Raw genomic sequence first — 23,365 nt, forward strand, 5'->3', positions numbered from 1 at the left:
CAAACTGCTTGAGGACCTGTCAAACACTCTACATGGTGCCCACCATGTGCTAAACGCTCAGTAAATGGCAGCAGTTGTCATAAAGACGATTATTATGACTTGCTTCCTTCAGGTCTGCTCCACATCACTTCCTCAAAGACCTTCTCTAAGTTTTGCCACTAAAACAGCAACTTATCCCTGCCCGACTTTATTTTCCTTCCTAGAATTCATCACCACCTAACTGCATAATATGTATTTGTTTATATTTCCCTTTACTCTTTGTGTCCTAGGGCTATGCTGTCCAATACGGTAGCCACAAGCCACACATGGCCAGCTAAATCTAAATGAAAACAAAATTCAAAATTCAACTCTTCAACTGCTGGGAGAGCCAGCCTCCAAGATGGTCCCCTGTGATTTCTGCCTCATGGTATTCATGCCCTTGGAGAGTCCCCTCCCATGCTCCATTAGACAGGAGATCTGTGTGACCAATGGACGAGAGATGCCAACAGTGACTTCTGAGATGAGGTCGTAAAAGACACTGTCACTTCCTCCTTGCTCCCCTTTGGATCACTCACTCTGTGGGAAATGGGCTGGAAAGACCCTCATGCAATCCCAGGGAGAGGCACCCATGGTGGGGAACAGAGGCTTCCTACCAATAGCCATGGGAAGACACCATCTTGGAAGTGGATCCTTTAGCCCCCAGGGAGACTTCAGATGAAACTGCAGCTTTGGCCCACATCCTCATAGCAACCTCTTGAGAGACCTGGAGACAGAAGTACCCAACTAAGCTGCTCCTGAGTTCCTGACCCAAAGAGATAGTGGGATAATAAACGTTTGCTATTTAAAGCTAAGTTTGGGATATTCTGTTATGCAGCAACAGATAACTAATACACATTTCAAGTGTTCAAATGCCACGTGTAGCAAGCAGCTGCCATACTGGACAGCACAGATGCAGAACATTAGAGAAGAATCCCACCACTGAAGAAGGTTCTACCAAATACACTACCCTAGAATGCGAGCACAAGGCAACTCCATTCCTGGCAACTGGGCGGAGTGTGTAGAATACAGTGGGCTTTCTCTGATTTTTTGTTGAATAAAAGAATTACTAAATCAACACTGTGGACACAGGAAATCTGCAAGGTGACCTTAGTTTGACTCCCTGCAAATAGGGCATGGAAAAGAAGATCTCCACCACTGGCTGAGGGCTCACGTGTAGGGCATGTGGCAGACGCTTCATGCACAACCTCCAGTTAGCACATTTTACTTCATAGGCAAAGTCAGCCACCCAAGGTCACGCAGTTCCTGGACTAGAATCCAAAGCTGTGGAGCCCCAGGCCTGGACTCAACTCCCACTGTACCGTTACAGCTCAGGAACCCTTCCCATACCAGGCCTTCTTCTCCTGAAGGATGCTGACATGGCACAGACTGGGATGGGTGAACAATACCAGAGGTGGCCTGGCACTAGATTCATGAGTTGCTTTGAAAACAGAGAGAGGGAAGAAAAAGCAGCGGCTCCAGAACAGTCACCAGCAGCTAATCTGCTCAACGACCACAACAAATGACCCCCACCTGCTGAAAACTACCAAATAAATATCTTAAACCAGCCCTAGGACTGTTAGAAGCAATCACCTCATCACCTGAGGCAATTCGTGACAAGGACAATAATGCCTTACGCAGGGCACGTTTCGTGCCGGGCACTGTTCAAAGCACCTTGGGGGTTATTAGCTCATTTAGACATATAAGTGGGTAGAAGGGTAGGAGCAAAATGAAACTCCTGGGGAAAAAACCCCCACTACTTCAGGAAACTGGTCACTGGGTAGAATAGGTCTGTCTCCATCACTAATGCCTACTGAATCTCTTTCAAAACAACTGGAGGCTGTCTCTGGGCTCTGTCATCCAGCTCCAGGAAAGAAAGGTCTATAAAGGCAGATGTTCAGGTTTTATCACTTCTCTGGTCCCTCCAAAGCCCCCGCAACAACTTGCAACTCTTTGTTGGGTTACGGATACCACCAAGATAAGCAGGATGATTCTCCCATTCTTGCTCCTCTGTTTACAGTAACTGCATTAAATATTCAACTCAGAAGGACTGGAGCAGTCCCAGTTCATCACAGAAATGGGCCTTGGAGTTGGCAAAGAGGACACAAGGAGAGGGAGAGGAGAGATGGTGAGGGAGAGTCCCAGATGGTGAGGGTTTAGGTGGAGGGCACATTAAGGGACTGGGGCACCAGCACCAGAGCAGAAGGGACCACCCCAGATCAAAGCAAACATGGGACACTGAAGACTTACTTGGTGGCTCGTTCTGAGATCTTCACTTCCAGCTTGTGGCTGTCCACAACGTGACCCTAAGAAATAAGACAACACAGCTTGTCATTCTGTCCTCCCAGAAATACGCACTTGCCCCCTTGCCATTCACCACTGCGAGCCTCCCTAGAGGGCCAGGGAAATTTCAGAGGGAAGATGTTCCCAGGCAGAGGGGCCAGCTGGAATCAAGGACAGAACAGCTTCTCCTGGAAATGGCTCATGCTGAGCCCAGGTAGCAGCTGGCGGTCACAGAGACCCAGCCTTCCAACATCCTCTCGAGCCATGTGTGGGCCTTGACCTTTATGCTATTCGAGGGGCACAGAATTTTCCATAATGTGTAAGGATGTGCAGGCAAAGGAAGCCCCTTCGGTCTGGCTTGCAGAGAGAGTTCGGGTTAGACTGTATGCTTAAAAAATAAAAATTTCTAAACCACAGAGGACTTGCAAGGAAAGCCAGGCTCTCATGTGGGTCCCTTAAGGCAAAACTGGCATATTAGCAAAACTACCCTAAAAAATCCTTTAAATCTCCCATAAAATACACCACATGTAGATTCGTGTAAATAGTTCTTTGTGGAAATATGCACATATATATGCACACAGGCAGGTACAGAACCTAACACTGTCCATGTGTGAGGTGGGGTTTTATTATAGAATCCAGCATCATGTGGCAGAGAATGAAGCACTAAACGTGCAGAGCTAAAATTCAGTTATGTGCCTCGATGGCATCTAATAACAAAGTGGCATTTCTGGCATCTCTTAAAAAAACAAAACAAAACAAAACAAAACAAACAAAAACAAAACCTAGAGATCTGGTATTGTTGTAACCTGCCTCCCCATGAGGCAATGAATGGCTGAAGCCAAGAAATCGCTGCTCCTTTAGACAGGGCACAAGCACCTGGTTTTGTTCTGGGTGACGCCTGCCTCTTCACCCCTTACACTGCCTGCCCCCACTGGCCCCCATGGGCATGAGTCTACAAGCCCTGGTGGAGAACAGAGAGCCTTTTGAAGAGAGCAGAAGCCCCGAAGGGGTCCCCTCTCCATCATCCTACCCAAAACCAACTCAGCCCCTCATGAAGTTGCCTTGAGCCAAGGTCATCAAAATTCTACAAAAACATATTAGCTAAGGGCCGGGTTACATTTCCTATAGCCCTGAAGCCTTCCCCCTGCACAGGAAGCTCTGCTAGGATAGGGAGGTGGCCCTGTTTGGGCATCCTTTCCACACTGCAAACAGCCCAGCTGGGTCTGGCTCAGGCGCACCCCTCAAGGAGAGAGTGAGGGCAGGGGTATGGTGTGCAGCCTGCCATGCCCTGGCTTGTAAACTTGGCCTGATTCAACTCTTATTTTACCTTCACACTGCTTGGCCTCATGCCAGGCAGACCATGTCCTCCTTTGTGCAGTACACACAGACACATGACATTCTGACTATGGCTTTAAAGGGCCCCTGGACCCCTTGGAGCCCTTCCAGAGACTTGGGTCTAGAAGCCTGTCCTAGAAGCCTGGTCATGAGCACTCTGGCTGCAGAACGAGGGAAAGGCAAGTGCTGGAGGGGAACAAGCGGATCTGCAGAGAGACAGATAAGTGTGTGGGAGGGCAATGCTCCTTGTCCCTTACCACCCAATGCCTTCGGGATGTAGGGCACCAGGGCAAGACTGTTGAGGACACCATCTCAAGCACAGGCCTGGCTCACTTTGGGAAGGTGCAAATCCCAGGCTGTCCTGCTCCCTGCAGCCCCAATTCAGGTTCCCTCTTGCTACCGAGGGCCCCAGTCTGATCTTGCACTTCTGAAAAGGACATGTCCAGACACCTCGGAGTTTGGCTCCCTTGTCCCCACTGCCTCCACCCCTGCCCAGGGCAACACTCTTTCCTGCTTAGACGACTCAATGCTCTCTCACCTGCCTCCCTATGATCCGCTCTCTGCAGAGCAGCTGCAGAGACCGTCCGGAAGCATAAACCAGTGTGCTCCAAGCACTCTGCCAGAATCTCACTGCCTTATACTGCATTCTAGTCCTTAAATGGCCTACAAGATCCAGGTCTAGGTACCAACCACCCCACACCAACTCCTGCCTCTCAAACATACTAAGCTTACTCCTACCTTAGCAGCCCTGCCTCAGTCCCTTTGTACGTGCTGTTCCTCCCTCCTAGACTGCTCCCCCTTTAGATCTTTAGGTAGCTGACTCCTTCTTGTCAATTTTTACCTCCTCAAAGAGGCTTCCCCAGACCACACAATGCAAATTAGCCCTCCCAACCCATCACAGTGCCTTCTTTATTTCCATCCAAGTGCTTCTCATGACCTGGTCTTGTGTATTTATTCAGAGGTCTGCTCTGCCAGTCTCCTTGAGACCTGGCACAGAGATGGAAATTAATGAACACACTATAGTGATGACAGAGTGCTGAGAATGGGTCTCAATTTTTCTTAGGCTACGGTACTCTCCTCCCTAGACAACTAGAGGAAGTGAAAGGCCTAGGAAAATATGGCCTAATCCGCATTCCTGTTCAAGTTCAGGAGTGCTGACAGGCAGCCCCCCCAGGCACCACCAAGTGCCTCCAGGGACCTCAGCCGAAATCCCCACCTTACCTGGAGCTGCTTGAGAGCCTTCTGGGCCTGCTCTGGCTTCCTGTATTCCACAAATCCAAATCCCATGGAAAGCAGCTCTCCTGAAGGAGGCAGAAATCAGAGGGGTAAGGCAGGTGGACAGGAAAGTGAAGAAAGCATGAGCCCAAGTGCAAGGGTCTCAGCAGGCCCCTGGATGCCCACTCTTTTCTCCCTTCCTCACACCTCTCCTTCATTCCCAAAAAGATTTCCACTCCTGGCTCGACATGTATTACCAGTCATCTTGAAGAACCAGCCAACAAAGTTATATAGCTGTCACCTGAGGCCCAGTTGACTATTAATTAACAGATGATTGACATGATAATTAACTTCGTAATAGAATTCCACCTTTGGGAGGGAGAAGGAATGAACAGGGATGACCATCGCTATGACAAGCGACACAACGTCTACCTAGGCAGTCCTCCTCTTCCACACATTATGCAGAAAATGAATATATGCATGAAAGCCAAATGCACCAAAGACTTACTCTTTACAGTTAACACTGGCCATCCAATTACAGCTGCTCCTGAATTTCAGATACCAAGTTCCGATGAGGAGGGGGGCTGCATCGTGCAAACCTCTCTGGTTTGTATATATGTACAACTGTATAATTCAGGGGAGCAGGTATTGTAGAGGGCATTTGTCTGATTACGCCTTGACCTATGTCACAGAAGGTGACACACGCCTCCTCCCCTCCCTGCATATTATACAGATATACTTATTTTATTCTTTGGTTTTCTTTTCACAGTTGAACTCAGAAGACTGGCTCAAGTCTGATGGGTCCAAATGACAAGCAAGATTCATCACCTTTGACTTGCTCACTGGCCCCATCTTTGCATCGACTGTATTGTTCTTAAGACTCAAGCCCCAACCAAGTGGGCTTCTTGCTTGCATTTCCATTCACTATGGAAATGTGCTATATCAGATGAGGCCCCGAGGCAGTAAGGAAGTCCACGAACTGTCCAAATGTGACTCTCTCTGTGGGCCACAGAAGAGAGTCTATGACAGAACTGTCAGCAGCCAGGCAGCGCCACCCTGTGACAACCCTGACCATTGGTTTCTTGAGCGGATGTTGGAAAGCTCTCCCTGGGAGGAGTCAAGATTAAAGGTGGTGGTGGGTGGTGTCTGCGTACACAGGACACTTAGAAAGCATGTAAGACTGTGTGAAAGGCAGCTACGGAAAGTCTGGTTCATCACCCAATCACTGATGCTGTGCAGACCCACCACGTGTGAAGAGTGCTTTCCGTGACCTGCAGCAACCCTCCCAGGTATACAGGCTGTTTAGTCCCCTCCAACTGATGGAGGAGCCTGGTGGAGCAGGGCTCTCCAACACAAGCTCTTAAGAAAGAGAGCGCACGAGAGAGGTGCTCGCAACACTGAAAGACCAGGCAACTCTTTCTAAAGTACGCTGAAGAGCACTCCTGAGGGCTGGAGGCAGGCTCCATAGGTCTGGTGGCAGAGAGGGGCCCAGCAAGTCTGTAACCACAGGGGCAGCCCCGGGCTGGGCAGCACCTCTGCCGGCCCGACTGGCCGCCTGGAAGTCAAGGGTCACCTCCTTTCCTGAAGCTCCTGCAACCAAGCCCTCAAATTGTTTCCTTGGTACTTAACTGCCTTTCTTATGTTCCCAAACTAGCTCTGTGGCTCCCAGAGAACAGGATGTTATAGTGCCCCCTAGATTTCTATGTTGACATCCTAATCCCCAGCATCTCAGAATGTGACCTTTGGAAAAAGGCTCTTTATAGAGGTGATCAAGTGAAAAGTGAGGTTGTTGGGGTTGGGCCCTGAGTCCATATGACTGGTGTTTTTTTAAGAAGGGGGACGGAGGGCATCTGAACACAGGACAGGCACAAGCCAAGAGAGCACCCCCATGAGTGTGAAGAGACCATTCACAAGTCAAGGAAACAGGCTGGGGCAGGCTCTTCACAGCCCACACAAGGAACCAATCTGCTAAAACCTTGATCTTGGACTTCTATGCTATGTGGAGATGCCTGTGCTGGGCTCCAGTCCCTCATCACCCAATGCTGTACCCACCAGCTTGTTTCTGTGCCAGGACACAGCTCTGGCTGACTCACGTGGCATCCCTGCAAATCCTGCCATGTGGAAGGGATGGGATGGAACAGCTGTGAAAGAGCAAGAACGTGTGGCCCGTCCATCATATGTAGCGAGCCAGGGCTGGAGAAGAGACAAGCAGGGGCCCGGGGCCTCATGATAATACCAGAGGCCAAACAGAGAGATGAGGGTGGCATCTGTAAGGTGTAGGCACCCATAGGCCATGGAGATACATGGTTCATGGCTCAGTGGAATGTTCCAGAAGGTTCTATGTCTGGGTTGTTTCTCTCGGAAGGGAAGTGGGAAGGCCTGAGATGGGTCTCTTCCTGCTCTTCTCTAAGAAACTTCCAAAGCCCAGAGGTGCTAGGGGAAAGGCAAGGCTTCTGCTATGGTAGTGTCACTGTACACTGGTGGCACATCAAAAGTACTGCTCGGAGACCATGGGACAGTCCAAGGTGGCAGAGTCTAAACTCAGAAGAACCTGATGTGCATGGCTGCCTCTGAGGGTGACAGTGCTTCAGGCCAAGAGGGCCTTCAAAATCAGCAAGCAAGAGTTACCCCTACCCCTACCCAGAGCCACAGGTTCTTTTAGAATTATCCTTTCTGAAGGCAGTTTCCTAAGGAATACCTGCTTTGTTCTTCTTCTTGGAAATGGAGCAGCTCTTCACCATCCCTGCTTTGGAAAACACCTGGAAAGGAATGTCAACATGCATCAGCAGTATTTCTAGGCTAATCCTGCAACAAGTACAGGAGCATCTGGAAAGAAGCTGCATATGTGACCACAGGCACCAAGATGGAGGGAGTAACAGCAGAGTCGATACCCAGACTGTGCTTAAGATACAGACACTTGGGGATCCCTGGGTGGCGCAGCGGTTTAGCGCCTGCCTTTGGCCCGGGGCGCGATCCTGGAGACCCGGGATCAAGTCCCACATCGGGCTCCCAGTGCATGGAGCCTGCTTCTCCTTCTGCCTATGTCTCTGCTTCTGTCTCTCTCTCTGTGTGTGTGACTATCATAAATAAATACAAATTAAAAAAAAAAACTAAAAAAAAAAAAAAAAAGATACAGACACTTGGGCAGCCCAGGTGGCTCAGCGGTTTAGCGCTGCCTTCAGTCGCGGCATGATCCTGGAGTCCGGGGATCGAGTCCCACATCGGGCTTCCTGCATGGAGCCTTCTTCTCCCTCTGCCTCTCTCTCTCTCTCTCTCTCTGTGTGTCTCTCATAAATAAAATCTTAAAAAAAAAAAAAAAAAAAGATACAGATGCTTCAGGACTCTCAATCTGAAGGTCTGACCCTTGGACTATCTCACTCGTCCTAAACAGATCTTTAAAACCACTCCATGGGGGATCCCTGGGTGGCGCAGCGGTTTGGCGCCTGCCTTTGACCCAGGGCGCGATCCTGGAGACCCAGGATCGAATCCCACGTCGGGCTCCCGGTGCATGGAGCCTGTTTCTCCCTCTGCCTGTGTCTCTGCCTCTCTCTCTCTCTCTCTGTGACTATCATAAATAAATAAAAATTAAAAAAAAAAATTTAAAATAAAACCACTCCATGGGAAGATTCTCCTAACATCCCTATTTTACAGGTGACGAGACCAAGGCACAGACGGGACAAAGGACTTGCCCAGGGTTGCACCGTTGGCCAGGAATGAGGCCGGGATCCACATGCAGGCAGTCTGACCTTAACCCAGTGGCACCATGAGGTGGTAGGGGCCTGTGGGCTGGATGCTGTTCCTGCAGAGCTTTCAATGGGCTTATGGCCCTGGGACCATAACCGGACATCCTAAAGCTCAGTCCTCACAGCTATGCAGGAGGCACCTGGACAACATCATCCTGGCTGTGCCTCCCAGCTCATGAGTCTGAAGCTTGGGTGCATCTTCCTGATGACATTCCCGTACCAGACCCAGGAGAGCCAGCACACTGGAAATGAACACCAGCTACAAGCTGCTAGTCGAAGCAATCCGTCACAGCTAGGGCGTGCCTCTTTACAAAAGCAAACTCAAACTGAACCAAAACAGATTCAGGAAGCAGCCAATGATAAATCCAAGGGTGGGTCTCCAGCTGCTCCAGACAGTGAATCTTTGCCCTTAAGATACTGCTGTGTTGGCTGAGGTGCCCCTCTGCCATGGCCACTCTTCTGGTCCACAGGAGGATGGTCACATCACAGAGACTTAGCCAGATGGCCTCAGGGTGGAGGCTCTGACCTCTTGCCTCCCCAAAGAGGAGACACCTCAATCTCTCCCTCCCGTTGCAGGCTGACCTCCTTTCTGCCTACCGACCCACCACCTTCCTGCCTCTGGGATTCTGCAGACCCCCATTCTCCCTCTTGAATCCATCTGTGGGATTCTGGAACTCCAAAGAGTTTTTAGAAATCAATTAGTTCAATCCTTATGGCCATCTTGTTTTTTCAGAACCAATCCATGGCTGTCAGTCTGCTAATAATTGCTGATTTACGCATTAAAAAAAAAAGTGTCAAACCCAGTTCATAGAAATGAAGAGTCTCCCTGTAGCACTTCTCAGACCTGCGGGGGGAGCTTGCAGACCCTAATCCTTTGGAATTGGAGGCCTCATTTCCTTATCTCTGGCCAATTCCTTCCCAACGTCCCCCAACCCCACTCAGTGTAGGACCCGCTTGACATTTCCCAAATACCTACTTGGAGATGCCTATCTTTTTACCCTCTGCCCTCCCTCTACCAAGAATGCAAAACCTACACCCTATCCAGGGATTACAGGCAGCGCTGCCCCATACTCATTCTTGTGTCTTCTGTACGCTCTCATCAGGCCAGAAGGTTGTGCTAACATTTGCTTTTGGGTAGTTAACATCACAGAAACAATGGGAGGGGGGAGCTTTGTTTTCTGAATGTACAATGCTAACGAACGCAGACTACAGCTTTCACACTGCATGTGCCTCCCTAGCCGCCCTGACACGTCCCCTTCCATGTCTGTGGCTGCCCCTCCCAGCCCCCAGGCTAGTCTGCCCACGACTCAAACCCCTGGGTGAGATGCCTCCGGGACAGCCCAGCAGGGATGTCAAGTGGCTGGTGGCTGGTTGTGAAGCCCCGTATCAGCACGAACCAGATTTACAGGCAGAATGTGCAGAGGCACCACATCAGGAGAGGGGCTTCCCCGCCCCACCACCCACCCTCCGTTCTTAACCATCACTCACTCCCTTCAGGGTCTCCTCCGTCGTGCTGAAGTTGAGATTTTTAATAAACAGAGTACACCCAGGGAGGCTCTCTTCCTCCTCTTCCTCTTCTTCCTCTTCTTCTTCCACTTTTGCTGGACAGTCCTCAGCTCTTCCTTCTGCTGGCTTTTCACCTTCTGGGGTCTCATTGTCTGGCACAAGCCCCCCCCCCCCCAAAAAAAAACAAATCTGTTAAATGTCAAATCCATTAAAGTTCAGGGGCCTAAAGCACAGAACCTGCTAGACCAGTGGTGCCACCACTGTGCGGGCAATGTCGGGAAGGGGCACTGATTCCCAGCTGGTGCGGGGCTCTAGTCCCTCTCTGGGGGCAACAGGGGAAAATGGGGAAGGTACAAGGCTGTCCTGCCTCCAGCCTCTTTTAAAGAGAAAGAAATATGAAAGACAGACCAGAAGTCTGAGCCTTGGACTAACCCACGCTAATCTGAACTTCAAAATAAATTACTGCGTGAACTGTTTTATTGAACCACAAACTTCTGTAACATGTTACTTTTCTGCAAAAACAAGACTGAGTGAACTCTCAAATTAAAATGTGACTCAAAGCTTTTGAAAAATTACCGAATGGGAGCAAAACTTAGAACATTCTAAATACCCCACGAACTTCAGCAATGTTATGTTCAATCAGAATTCCCAACATACATAACTTCAAGTAGCCATACACGTTAAGACCGTGCCTTATCTATACCCAACAACATAAATTCAGAGTTGTGCATGACAGTAAAAAATTAATAATTATAATAAAAAAAACCCAGTAAATACTCATAAGAAGGACACTAGGATACATGCAGCGCCACCAAAGGTTGGGATATGTGTTCATTAAATATGATGTTTCCAAAGAATGTGTGAGAACAGAGCGACACTTAGGATATAAAAATCACAAGAAAAGTTAAGACATGAAACAATGAACAGCATGAGCCCAATCAGGTTCCATACAGTTTCTGAGACATATGTGCAGGGAGCAAAAGCTGGAAGGGAACACTGAATGTGCTCCTGGGTGTTTCTGGAGAACAGGATTACAGAGCCTTCCTGCCACGGCTATTCAGAAGGAAAAGCATCTTAGGAAGAGGGAAGAGCAAACAGGAGATTGTGCATCAGCAGGCCAGTGTGCGTGGCTGTTACTCAAAGCCAGCCGTGGTGACCTGCAGGTGACAGAAGCGTCGGAAAACTGTGCCTAGTATCTTGACTTCTTAGAAGTCCTGCTGTGACAAAATGTGTGCAGTTCAGGTCAACCTCCCCAAGTCACATAATCGGGGTCCAGGGTATCCTAACACCCCATACAAGCTTCTGAAGCTCCTCCACACCCTGGGGAAACTGAAGCCCACCCTGGAGGCTCTATAAAGTGGTCATGAGACGGCACCCTTGCACCCGTGTGGTTCTGAGCGGGGGGCCTGTCCCTCTGCACGGATCCAAACCTGCCACATCCTGCCCGACACTGGCCCCTCGGAGGCAGCTCTGCTAGCTGGCTCTAGGCTGACAGACACAGCCCTCTCCTCCTGCACACCTGCACTCCAACAGTTCAGGCTTCCGGGGGTCCAAGCCCGCTCCCCACCCTCATGCCGAGTATTCTAACCGTCTCATGTCTGTCTCCCCTGCCCCTTCTGAGGCAAGCTTAATGCTTGCAAGTCCTAATTAAGCTTCAACCGCTTTGTCATAAAAAAAACCCTTTCAAGCCCCGATGGTGACGGGCGGCAGTGATAATGTTGTCTGTTTCACATCAGTTGAACAGACAGCCTTTGCCCCTCCTGCTCCCCTGGAGGTGAACCCAGAACCCAGACTCTCACTCCAGGACAAAAAAGAAGAAATCAACACAAAGGCTCCTCCCCCACCCAAGAAACTCACACAATTTACCCAACAAGGGACTCCATGGTGTGGCCATTTGTACTCAATGTTCAAAGCAAAGCAGGGTGGACAAAGTATTGCTAATGATGGGGAAGCAAAGCTATGCAAAGTAGCTAAGACTTCGGGTTCTGAATGAGAGCTTCAATCGCGCTGAACACCATGACCTTCAGCCAGGAATGACATTTCCACCCCACTGACTCCTTGCATTTGCCAATTCAGAGATGAAAGCAGGGGGGAGGGAAGGCTGATTAGACTCCCCTCTCCCCCCCACGCGCCAGGCACCAGGCTCCATGCCCCAGGTGGACTGTCTCATTAATGACCACGGTAGCCACGTAACAAAAAGTGGGCAATGCTGGAGGTTGCTGCATCTGCACCATCAATCTTAAGGATCTTCAGGTTGGGAGAGAGGTTTGGAAGACCAAAGAAAGAAATTCTTCTTAAAGAGAAAACAGCGGTGGGGATGATGGTGATCAGGAAGGCTCATGGCTAGCTTCAGGGGGCAGCACCTTCTTGATACCAGCCAGCTGCTGCCATGGGAGGTCAGCTTGGTGCACTCCTGCATTCAGGTCTTCCAAGAGAAGCTGAAAATCCATGTTTTGACAGAAAAACCCATGCTGTTTAAATCTCAGCAACTAACTCAATGGCCTGCAGCTTCTGTACTAGGCAGTGGTCAACCAATAAACCAACCAGCTCATTGGACCTTTGCACACTCCTCCCCACCACACCCAGGTTGCCAGCCCTCCCAAGGGCCCAGAACCCAGCCAGTCCCCAGTGTCCTGGGGGTTCAAAGCCTCACCAGGACACAGCAGCTTAGGGGAACCCAACCCCAGCCTGCCTCCCTGCCCTACAAGCAGTGGCTGCCCTGCTTCAAAGAGCTATGTAAAAGGTCAGAAGCACCTGCCCAAGAGATGTGATGTGTGGGTTTAGTGAGAGCGGAGCTGAGCTGAGCTTACACTTAGGGTTGGCACCCCAGGAACAGCAGATGGATCCTTATCATGGCCAGAGAGCTGCCCCTGGCCCCCGCCCGGGCAAGAACAAGGGCGGCCGGGACCTATTTCCTCCCCAGGTGCACGGCTGGCCTGGATCACCTGGCTCCTCCAACTGCTAATAGGTCAACCAACAGCCCTGACCCCCAATATCCGGGAGGAACATCCAGCTTGAAATAAAAGACATGATTAAATGTGGCCTGGCCATCCTCCAACAGCTCAGAGGTGCCTGTTGTTTCTATAAACCTCTGTGTCCCTAGCAACCACCTGCCTGCACCTGTAACCGCCCTTGGGATGCTGGGAGAACTGACAAGACAAGGGGGCTGGTCTTGAGATCTGCTGAAAACAAGGGGCTTGGAAAATTGAGAAGGGGCCGAGACTAGCCAGGAACAGCACAGAGCTGTGAAATGCACACAAGCCTTAGGAATGAGTGGCCTGGTCAGAGTCCCGGTGATGCTACGCACTAGTGGTGTGGGCTTGGGTGACTATGTGGACCCCTACCTCAGCATGCTCATCTAGAATGTGGAATTAAACATGCTTATGCATGGATGCGTGCACATACCTGCACTCTGCTGGGTTGTCTGGAAATACAAGTGTCCACTACTCCATCTGCACGCAGGATCTCCAGTGCAAGGCATCACTACCTCTCATCTGGATGACCAAGTGGCTACCTTACTGGTCTCCCCTGAGCACTGGTCTCTGGCCTGCTAGCTTGTCCCATTTGTTCCCTTTCCCCCACTACAGCTGCACAGGCCTCTATTCTGATCGCTAAACCTAGCCCTACCACAGGGCTTTTGCACTTGCCGCCCCCTCTGCCTGTTCTGCTCTCTTCTTTCTAGACCTGCCTTCTCATCAGGTCTCAGTTCAGTGTCCTCCCCTCAGAGCACTTCCTGTCCACTCCAGCTCCAGAGGTCTCCAGCCCAGGTCCAGCCACTCACCATTCACATTCCCCTAGGCTCAACTCAAATCCCTTATCCCATTCTGAAATCACCTTGTCTGTTCACTTCTCTGTGTCCCCCAATGAGCAAGGGAGCTCCTTGAGGATGGGACCCCTTCTGACTTGTCACCACTGCATCCCCTACACCAGGCCCAGAGCAGACACTCCCAAATATTCGTGGACGATGGCTACGTCCAGCACTTGGCATGTGACTGGAACACAGCTGGCATCCCACAAATGGCACTTAGTGTGACCAAGAGGAGCTGTGGGGTCATAGCTCAGTGTACAAGACATCAGGGCTGGTGGCTCTGGGTGCATCTGGCTCTCCCTGTAGTTCACAAGTCACTAAACATTTCTGTGCTTCCTTTTTGTGATCTAAAACAGGGAATAACTTTAAGAGGGCCCCCTTGCAGGATGATCAGGATAATTAGAGCATAGAAGGCTATCAGAACAGTGCTTGGGGGTGGAGGTGCCTGGGTGGCTAAGGGGTTGAGCATCTGTCTTCGGCTCAGGGCATGATCCCAGCATCCTGGGATCGAGTCCCACATTGGGCTCCCCGCAGGGAGCCTATTTCTCCCTCTGCCTCTGTTTCTGCCTCTCTCATGAATAAATAAATGAAATCTTAAAAAAAAATACAGTGCTTGGGCCTATGGTGATCTAGAATAGTCTCACTGGTCTTAGTATCACCCCGACTGTCCACACTGCACATGCTACCCAGCCAGGCCTTGATGCGAAATCTGAGGGCAAATGTCACAGACCCCTAACCCTGCAGCCAAGAGAGGGAGGCAGTGGCTATTCAAAGCCCAAAGGTCTCTCCCTGCAGGGTGGGCTGCCCGTACCACACCTCAGTGTCTAGGGGGACCATGTCCCTGCTAGCCACATCCCTGGGAAGGGCTCCTGCTCCCAGAGCATCCAGGCCAGGCTCTATTGGGGCCCAGGCCCACATCCATGTCCAGAGAGGTGTGGCATGGAGGCCAAGTGCCATGGCAGCGAAAGCCAAAGGTCATTTTTAAAAGCACTTCTGCTCCTGGCCCGAGTGGGGAGACAAAGACAAGAAAGAAAAAATGAGATCCTGTGAAACTCAAACAGATGTTTGCCAACAAAATCACCAGGAATCAGAGAAAGAGGGAAGAAGTAAAGAGGAGAGCAGGGTTAGGCCAGAGGGTGGGGGTGCGTGGTGGGGGTGGGAGGGCAGGATTTCAAAGCAAGGTGGGCTGGAGGGGGCTGGGGCAGGCAGAGGAGAATGTGCTTCCATCTGTAGTTAGCACAATAAAACCCAGTCACGCATCACCACATGGGGCTTTATTATAATCAGGCCGCAGAATTTACTGTGGCTCCCCCCCCCACCCCCCCAGCTCTGGGCGCCGAAAGCTGACAGCAGAGAAGACCGTTATCAGTTGCAAGCAGCTTTCCAGGACCTCCCCCGACTCTGAGCCCTTTATCTGGAGGTGAGGGTCTTGGTTGTGGGGAGATAAAACACACGGTCCCCCTCCCTTGAGACTGGTACAGAGAACGGAGAGCTTTCCAGAAAGGAAGGGAGGGGTAGAAAAATAAAAGCTCCATCCACTCCACTCCCCACCCCCTTCCTTCAGGGCTGAAGAAAGTCTCGGGGCTGGGGGGCTGACTGAGTCCCCATGCACGATGGGGATCCGGAAGCTTCAGGAACAAGGTGGAAGCCTGGGTGTGGGGGGAGGAGCAGGTGAAAAGGAAAGGCCCCAGGAGGCTGGGGCGGGGGCTAAGTATGCGATCTGTGGAAGAAAAGGAACAGAAAGGGCAAAAAGAGGCCCAGGAGGTGAGCTCTGTGGGAATTCACCTGGTGATGGGGGACTCAGCAGGCTTTGAAATCAGTCCAGACACGCACAGCTTCCCGTCTGAAATCCAGCCTGCAGCCGAGCCCCTCTGCCCAGCTCCGTGGCCTCCTTTGTGTGAATCCCATCAGCCCTGCGAGGCAGAGCCTGTCAGAGGGAGTCTGTCTGGGACGCTCTCAACACGGCCACACAGGCCCAGTGAAACAGGGCACACAGCACTCTTAACTGCAGACTCAGGTACGTGGTCTCTGCAAAGCCTCCTCTCGGTGAGCTCCAGAGCATTTCTGGACGCAGGGCCCACTCCTACTAGGAGTGAGATATCTCAGCTGCCCCACCTCCACCCAACCCTATCTGTCCCCCCACCAGGCCTCTTCAGGGGAAGAGGGTCTGTGTTGGCACCCACTGGGGTCACCTCCACTCAGCATATGCTGGTGCTCACAGCTAAATGCCAGGCTATCCACTCCAGTTTCTGCTGCCAAATGCACAAAAGGAGCAGAGTAACGATGCTTTACTTACAGCACCTCACCACACTCTCACCAACGCCCTGGTGACCAGCATGGTCATCATACCCATTTTACAGATGCAGAAACTGAGCCTCAGAGGACAGTGGATTGCCCAGCCACAGGGCTGAGATGACAACAAGGAAGATGGCAACTTCCCCAGAAGCTCTGAGCTGCACAGAGAGGAACCCAAAGTCCCTAGTGCAGGGCCAGGCATGGAGTAAATGCCCTTGGGTCCACTTAGCACCATGCACTGCTCTCCTACCAGGTGCCAGGCACTTTGCTGGGTACTGAGGTTCAGCAGTGAGCAAGTGTGCAAGGTACCTGCCTTGTGGAATGGACTTTCTAACAGGCAGTCAAGCAGATGGACACCAAGGAAATGAGCCTGTCCACAACGCAGTTCCAGGAAGTAGGAAAGGGTTAGAACAAAGCAAGGGGTAGCTCGTGGTGTAGGCATCAATTGGTACCCACGGCAGGAGCTGTGACTGTCACTGTCATGGGTGCTGGTACCACCTCTGCTCCACTCTGACAAGGGATGAACGCTGGAGCACATGCCCCCCATCACTAAGATCCTACTGTGTGCTGGAAGTTTGGGACACAAAGACAGATAACCCAGCCCCAACTCCTGCAGGCACAGACAGGTGCAGAAACCCTTCTTCCTGCATTCACCCACTCCATCTACACATAGTCGAGCCCAGGCTATATACCTGGGACCTCATAGAGGACAGGGCACCCAGTAGCCAGCGAGGCGGCCACTCCTTGCCCTCGTGGTTTGTCAACTGCCAGAGATAGATGTGAAGCAAGAAAACCAAATGAATAGAGTACAAACCGTGACAAGTGTTACAGAAGACCAGAGCGAGGGGCCACACCAGGACATGTGCAAACGAGTGTGGCCACATGGTACCAGGCTTAGTGGTCCTGCCAAAGCAGGTGGGAAAGGGGCCCTCCCTTGTGGCAAATCTATGCACCTAAAAGGAGGACTGGCTTTGGCCAAAAGATACTGTTCAAGTTCAGGATTAGCAAGTGAGGCGAACACTAAGGCAGCTGATGATTTTGGGGTGATGGCTAGTTAAGAAAAACACATGACTGTGTCAAGACAATTCTTCTTGATGGTGGCCAAAGTGGGCTTTGAAGGAATCCTGATCCAATCTGTGGACAAAACTAATTCATCAACAGGGGCTAGTGAAGGGTTCTCCAAGGTTCACACCAGTAATCAGTAACCCTGAGGACCAGGGAGGCTCCCAGAGCTGCAAGATGCAGACGAAAGAACTGCCCTCCCTGATTGGAACAAAGATACCAGACCAGGGGCTCCCAAGTGCCTTGTGCTGACTGGGCTAGTCCTGAAGGTTTCACAGACTCACGACAAGGTGACACATGCAGACAGCCCAGGGAGGTTCACAGACAGTGAGTTCTGTTCAATGAAAAGTCTATTCTTTAATCTGAGAATTCTGCTTGCCCCATTTTTGCTGTGAGACACCTTTTCTGGGAAGGATGGAAATGGTAGATGGGAGACTTATTTTTTCAATTTATATTTTAATATGTGGGTAACCCTATGGGAGGTTGTGAAGGAAAGTGGGGGATACTGTGGAGGAGCAGAGTCCTAACAGCTGGACAACAGGACTGTCCAGGGTTTTTCAAAACTTTTCTGAAGGTCTCAGATTCTAGAATATGGTCCTGGTCCCTACAATGAGCGCTTCTCGCCCCCTAGGGGGCATCTGGGGAACACTGAGGGAGTGCGGGGTGGTGTTTCAGGTTGCAGTAAGCACTGAGGGCATTCCCCAACATTCAGTGGGCAGAGGCTGGAGGTGCAAAATGACTGGCAAGGGGGAACAGTGCTGCCCCCGTGCCAATGGCGCCCCCTCCGCCCCCAAATGTGAAGCATTAGCTGGGGGTGGGTCATCCCTGTCCCTGACTCAGCGACCCTTTCCTGCCCTGCCCTGGCCTGCCCTTGCAGTCATTCGTGGCCAAGGGACATTGTGCCATTCCAAGGACCCAGAGAAGTTATCTCCCCTCTGCCAGCTGCCCTCACTGGCCAGGCATCCTGGTGGATGTATAAAATAAGAAGGTTCCTACCTGCTCTGTTCTAAATCCTACTGGTAGATTCTCAGGGTCTTTTTCCACCTTTAATACACAAAGTGAAAAGTTGGCTCCTTTATGCAATGCCCATAATTTCTATGCTCCGATTTTAAGGACATTTAACCTGGCTATAAGGTCCAAGAGTTTGAGATGCGCTGATCTCCAGGACAAATCAAGAACTTTAAACCAAACATCTGATAGATTTTAGTGTAGTACCCAGCCCTGCCACCCCCACTCCCTCAGCTTGCCCGCTGCCCCAAGACACCCTGATCTCAGCTCTTACAGGTTTCTGGCTCCGCCCTGTCTTCTTCTGCAGGTCCTGCTGGTGGATCTTGGGGTTCCTTCGTCTGCGGGGCTGAGCTGGAGAAGACACCCACTGGAGCCCACTCCAGGTACAGGGGGGTGTGGTGAAACTGTAGAGACCGGGCAGGGGAAGGGCTCTCAGTTCCTTCTGCAGAGGAAGAGCCTGAGGCTCAGAGAGTATGGGCACCTCCCCCCAGGGAATGGAGCCAGCACAGACTGGCAAACTCTGTGCCGCATGATCCCAGAGACCACCACAGGGGCCCCCTTGCTGCAGCTTGGGGCTCAGGGGACAGGCTTGAGCATCTGTTGTCACTGGGCACATTTGCATCTGCTTGTGTTTTCTCAATTGGGGAATGGAAGGGAGTGGGATGGGGAAGCAGGATCACTGATGAAGTACATGTCCGGGAGGAGGTGTAGTAGGGCTGTCAGAAACACACATTCTCTCCCTCCCTGCCCTTACACCACAGGCAAGGCAGGCACACATGTGCATGTACAGAGTCTTTCCTTTTAAAAACAGGACAAACCAACATTGATAAATAGTCTGCGGAGTGTTAAAGTGTCTGATAAAGAGAAGCTACCCATTGTGGGTAAATGGTGCCCCTCTGCAAAGATACATCCACATCTGAAAGCCCAGAACCTGTTAATGGGACCTTATTTGGAGAAAAGATCTTTGTAAGTATCATTAAGTGAAGGGTCTTGAGATGAGAGCATCTGGGTGGGCCCCAAATCCAATGACAAGTGTCCACACAAGAGGAAGGCAGAGTCAGATCGGGGACAGAAGAAGAAGACCATGTGAAGATGGAGACACAGACCGGATAGACACAGCCACCAGTCAAAGGACACCTGGTGCCTCCAGAAAATGGCAGAGGCAGAGAAGGATCTCTTAGAGCCCTCAGAGTGAGCAGGGCCCTGTGACAGTTGGCTTCAGACCTTGGGCCTCCAGAACCATGAGACAATACAGTTCTGCATTGTGGCCGTTTGTAGGAGAAGCCACGACAAACTAACACACTATTATAGATGTGTATGTACACATAACTTCTTTCTCTCTTTATCAGGAAACAGGGGACAGCCCTCTTCCAGAAGTGACTTTGTACTTATTGTAAATCCTAGATATCAGGAGCTCCAAGAATGATGGTTCCAATTCACACAGGAAAGGAAAGCCAAGGGAAGCCATAGTGAGGCGACAAACGTGCTTCCTGGAGGAGGTCTAGAGCAATCCTCTCACGTGCTCCTGTCCTGAGGTGTTCTCAGGGGTGGGGTCATACTTAGACCATGTCAGAGAAGGCTGGTTTGTACACAGCAACGCACCAGCCAGGTCTGCACTAAGGCTGCCTACCGGTAATCGGCCCCCTTGGCCCTCTTCTGAGCAGGGCCCCAGTAGCCCTACCTTGGAGTAGGCCAGATGCCTGAAGGCCTTTCGGGCCTCCAGGGGCTCCAGGAACTCCACAATGGCAGTGATGCCGCCTTCGGGCAGGAGCACTCGGCCCAGGCTGCCAAAACGGCCGAAAGTCTCCTGCAGCTCAGCCACCAGGGTGCCCGCTGGGAGGTTCTTAACCAGGATCACAGTCTTGCTTCGCTCGGCCGCGGCCTGCAGGGTAGGAATCAATACACATGGGCAACAGGAGAGAGGATCCCCAGTCTGACCCCAGCACCAACCTGTGGTTGATTCTACACCTGGAACCTCTCAAGTACCAGGCACTTGGGGAGGGGGCCCCCACAACCCCAGTCTCTCAGGCACGGCACTCCAGGGGTAGAGACAAGGGGTGAGGGCTCCAGCTCTAGAGCCTAGGTCAAGTCTCAGCCCCTCCACTTCTGAGCCACAGCAGATTCTAACAGTGCTCGTGAAAAGCCCTCACTGGACCCACCCAGACTGTCAATGCATCTCAGTGCCAACAGCCTTTTCCTGGAACTGGGGAGAGCTTACTGCCACACATGGGGCAGGAGGGAAGGGCTGAGAAGTTAACACCATGGGAGCAGCCTAGGCACTCAGGACTCGGACCGTCCCCTGTCCTCTGGGTGGGACAAGCATGAGGAGTGAGTTCTGCAGTGTTCCCCCAGACAGACCTCAGCCCCTGCACTGTATCAGCAGTTACTGTAATAAGTATACCCTACACTAGTCTCCTTCCCGTACACCTTTCTTATCAGTGTTCTCCGCACTGGCCAGTAAACTACATGAACTTGAACCTCCGTCTCAGGGTCTGCTTTAGCGAGAAGCCCAACCAAGACGTTAGATATAAGGCCCCGAGACACATACTTAACTCAGCCTCAGCCCCTTACCTAACCAAGGGCAACACCTATTTGACAGGATCATTGCAAGTAAGGATTTAATTATGTGTGTCAATATGAGCCACGTGCACATTGTATACACACTCTGTAAACGTCACAGATTATTGAAAAACCATGTAGCAGAGGAGTACACAAAAGGCAAGACAGAACAGCAGAACTCCAGGCATATGGAGCATCTGAGCACAAGTCTCAGCGTGGCTAGGAATCCAACCTGAAACCCTGGTTCAGCTACTTGCACCCTGGCCTCTGTTTTCTCAGCAGCAAAATGGGAGGTAATACCCATCCTCTAGGCCTCACTGTTGCTATGAGGACTGAGTGAGGCAGGTGAGGTGGAAGCCATCTGTAGGTGGGAAGGGCTGGGCCTCAGTGGGCTTCAGGTGCAACTCAGGCCACAGAGGACAGTGGTCAGGGGTGTGAGCTCTGGGGCTGCATTCTGATCCACGACTAGCTGTGTGACCCAGAACATGTGTCTTGGCTTCTTTTGTGCCTCTATGGGCCACAATGGGAGCACAGTAGGGCTGTTTTCCCAGGTTGTCACATGAGTGAAATGAATACTGAGACACAAATTTAGAGGAACACTTTGGTGAGTCCCAGTAAGTGTTAGTTGTCAGTATCTTTACTTAACACATCTACCACCCCTTCCATCCCAATTGCCTACTTGCAGTAAAACCGGGGGCCTGGCAGCTGAGGAGAGGAGTTTTAGGAGTCAGAAGCCAAAATTTAGTCCAGACTCCTGCCACAGGCTCAGCGTTAGACCTCTAATCACTACCCCTAACTTCTCTCTGGGCCTCAGTTTCCCAGCCTGTGAAAGGGAAGGGGGATGTGAGGTGGTCTCAGCAGGCCCACTAAGACTTAACCATCCATTAATCAAAACTCCTACCTGGTGGAGAATGAGCAGTTCTGACCTCTCTCCTACCTGGTCCAAGGAAGGTTCAAACCCCCCCTCCCCGTCAGATCATGGATGCTCTTAATAAGGCATGGGGCAGCAGGCATGGGCTGTGTGGGGGCCCCTGTCATCTGTGTGCGAAAGCTGCGAGTTGTGAGCTAGCCGCCTGCACACGGCCTCCAACAGACACCATCCGTGTCAGATGGGCCCTTATCTGAGCCCATGTGACATTTTCTCTAGAGATAATTTAGGGATTAGTAATAATTATCCTTGAAAGGCCTGATCCTAAACCCACCAGCATGTCCTGGATCAGAAGCCCTACCTTCGGCTCTCTAGCAGCTGGTGGCTTGCTGAGCTGGTACCCACCTGGCTGAAGGAGTCCAGACTGACCCCATTATCAAGGAGGAAGCGCCGTACTTCTTGGACGAGCTGCGTCTCTCCCAGGGCCACACGCACGGCCACACTGCCCTTGGTCTCCTGTGGGAGGGGAGAGGGGAAAGGCCCTGTCAGTTGGTAGGTTGGTGACAGGTCAGCTGTCTCCCCCACCAAGGCCCCTCATGGACCTACTGTGATCTCATGACTCCAGCTTGTGTCTCTCCCAGTAAATCAGGAACCCTGGATCTACCTCTCCAACTTCATTTCTCACCCTCCATTCCAGCCAAACAGGCCAACCTCATCCCCACCTTGGGCCTCTGCATTCATTGACCTCTGCCTGGTGCTTACCCCACGATCCCTCCCTTCCATTCAATTTCTGCTTAGAGGTTACTCTGACTAGTGACCCTCATTCTCACACCCTGCCTGCTGTTCAGCTTAACGTTCCTTGCCATCACTGGCATGCTGTGCTTGTTTACGTGCCAGTGTCTTCCTTCTCTGGAAGCCTCTAAAAGAACAAGACTTTCTGCGTGGGGTATGTGAGGGATCTTCCTTCTCTGGAAGCCTCTAAAAGAACAAGACTTTCTGCGTGGGGTATGTGAGGGATCTGCACACTGCCTAACTGGCTAAGGCCTGGAGCTGAGCTGCCCAACATGGTAGCCATGAGCCACATCTGGCCACTCAACACATGAAATGTGGCACACTTGAATCAAAAAGTGCTCAGAGTATAAAACATGCACTGGATTTCAAATACTTTATGATGAAAAAAAAAAGCAAAATATCTTGTCATCTTTTATGTTGTGTATTACATTGAAATGATATCTTGACTATGCTTTGGCTATACTGAATTAAATAAAACAATACAAAATGAATCTCGCCTGTTACTTTCTGCTTTTTAAGAAACGTGGCCACTACAATGTCTGCAAATACACATGGGGCACATATTCTAGTTCTAATGAACAATGTGGACTTTATGAGTGCTGGGCAGGAGTAAATGACAATGGGTCGGCAGTTTATGGACCAAAACCATGGCTATCCTCTGCTGACTGGATGGAAAACATACTCCGAGGTTTTGCCTAAGATGGACTTAGCAATGGTGTAACTAAAGACCCATGCATTTTAAAGAAGCTGTGTGATCTGAGGAGGCTGGAGAGCTGGATGGGAAAAGTCAGCAGGAATTGAGTTTAACTTTGACAGGAAGAGAGGCAGACTCCTCTTTCCTCATTTCAAAGACTGTGGCTGCCCCAGGCAAGGGAC

The 23,365-nt window shown here is 51.1% G+C and overlaps 1 protein-coding gene across 1 annotated transcript in view; it reads right to left on the reverse strand.

Moving 5' to 3' along the window:
• RBM19 (RNA binding motif protein 19) overlaps window positions 1-23,365 on the reverse strand; it is a 122,900-nt gene that overhangs the window by 77,836 nt on the left and 21,699 nt on the right. Inside the window, exons 14-20 of the mRNA XM_026018759.2 lie at window positions 22,103-22,213; window positions 19,952-20,152; window positions 18,545-18,674; window positions 10,080-10,249; window positions 7,547-7,607; window positions 4,855-4,934; window positions 2,266-2,321 (exon numbers count right to left, since the gene is read on the reverse strand). Coding sequence (XP_025874544.1) covers window positions 2,266-2,321; window positions 4,855-4,934; window positions 7,547-7,607; window positions 10,080-10,249; window positions 18,545-18,674; window positions 19,952-20,152; window positions 22,103-22,213 — 809 coding nt within the window. The remainder of the gene's footprint in view (window positions 1-2,265; window positions 2,322-4,854; window positions 4,935-7,546; window positions 7,608-10,079; window positions 10,250-18,544; window positions 18,675-19,951; window positions 20,153-22,102; window positions 22,214-23,365) is intronic.

This window comes from Vulpes vulpes, chromosome 10 (genome assembly GCF_048418805.1).
Source record: "Vulpes vulpes isolate BD-2025 chromosome 10, VulVul3, whole genome shotgun sequence".
Classification (NCBI taxonomy): domain Eukaryota; kingdom Metazoa; phylum Chordata; class Mammalia; order Carnivora; family Canidae; genus Vulpes; species Vulpes vulpes.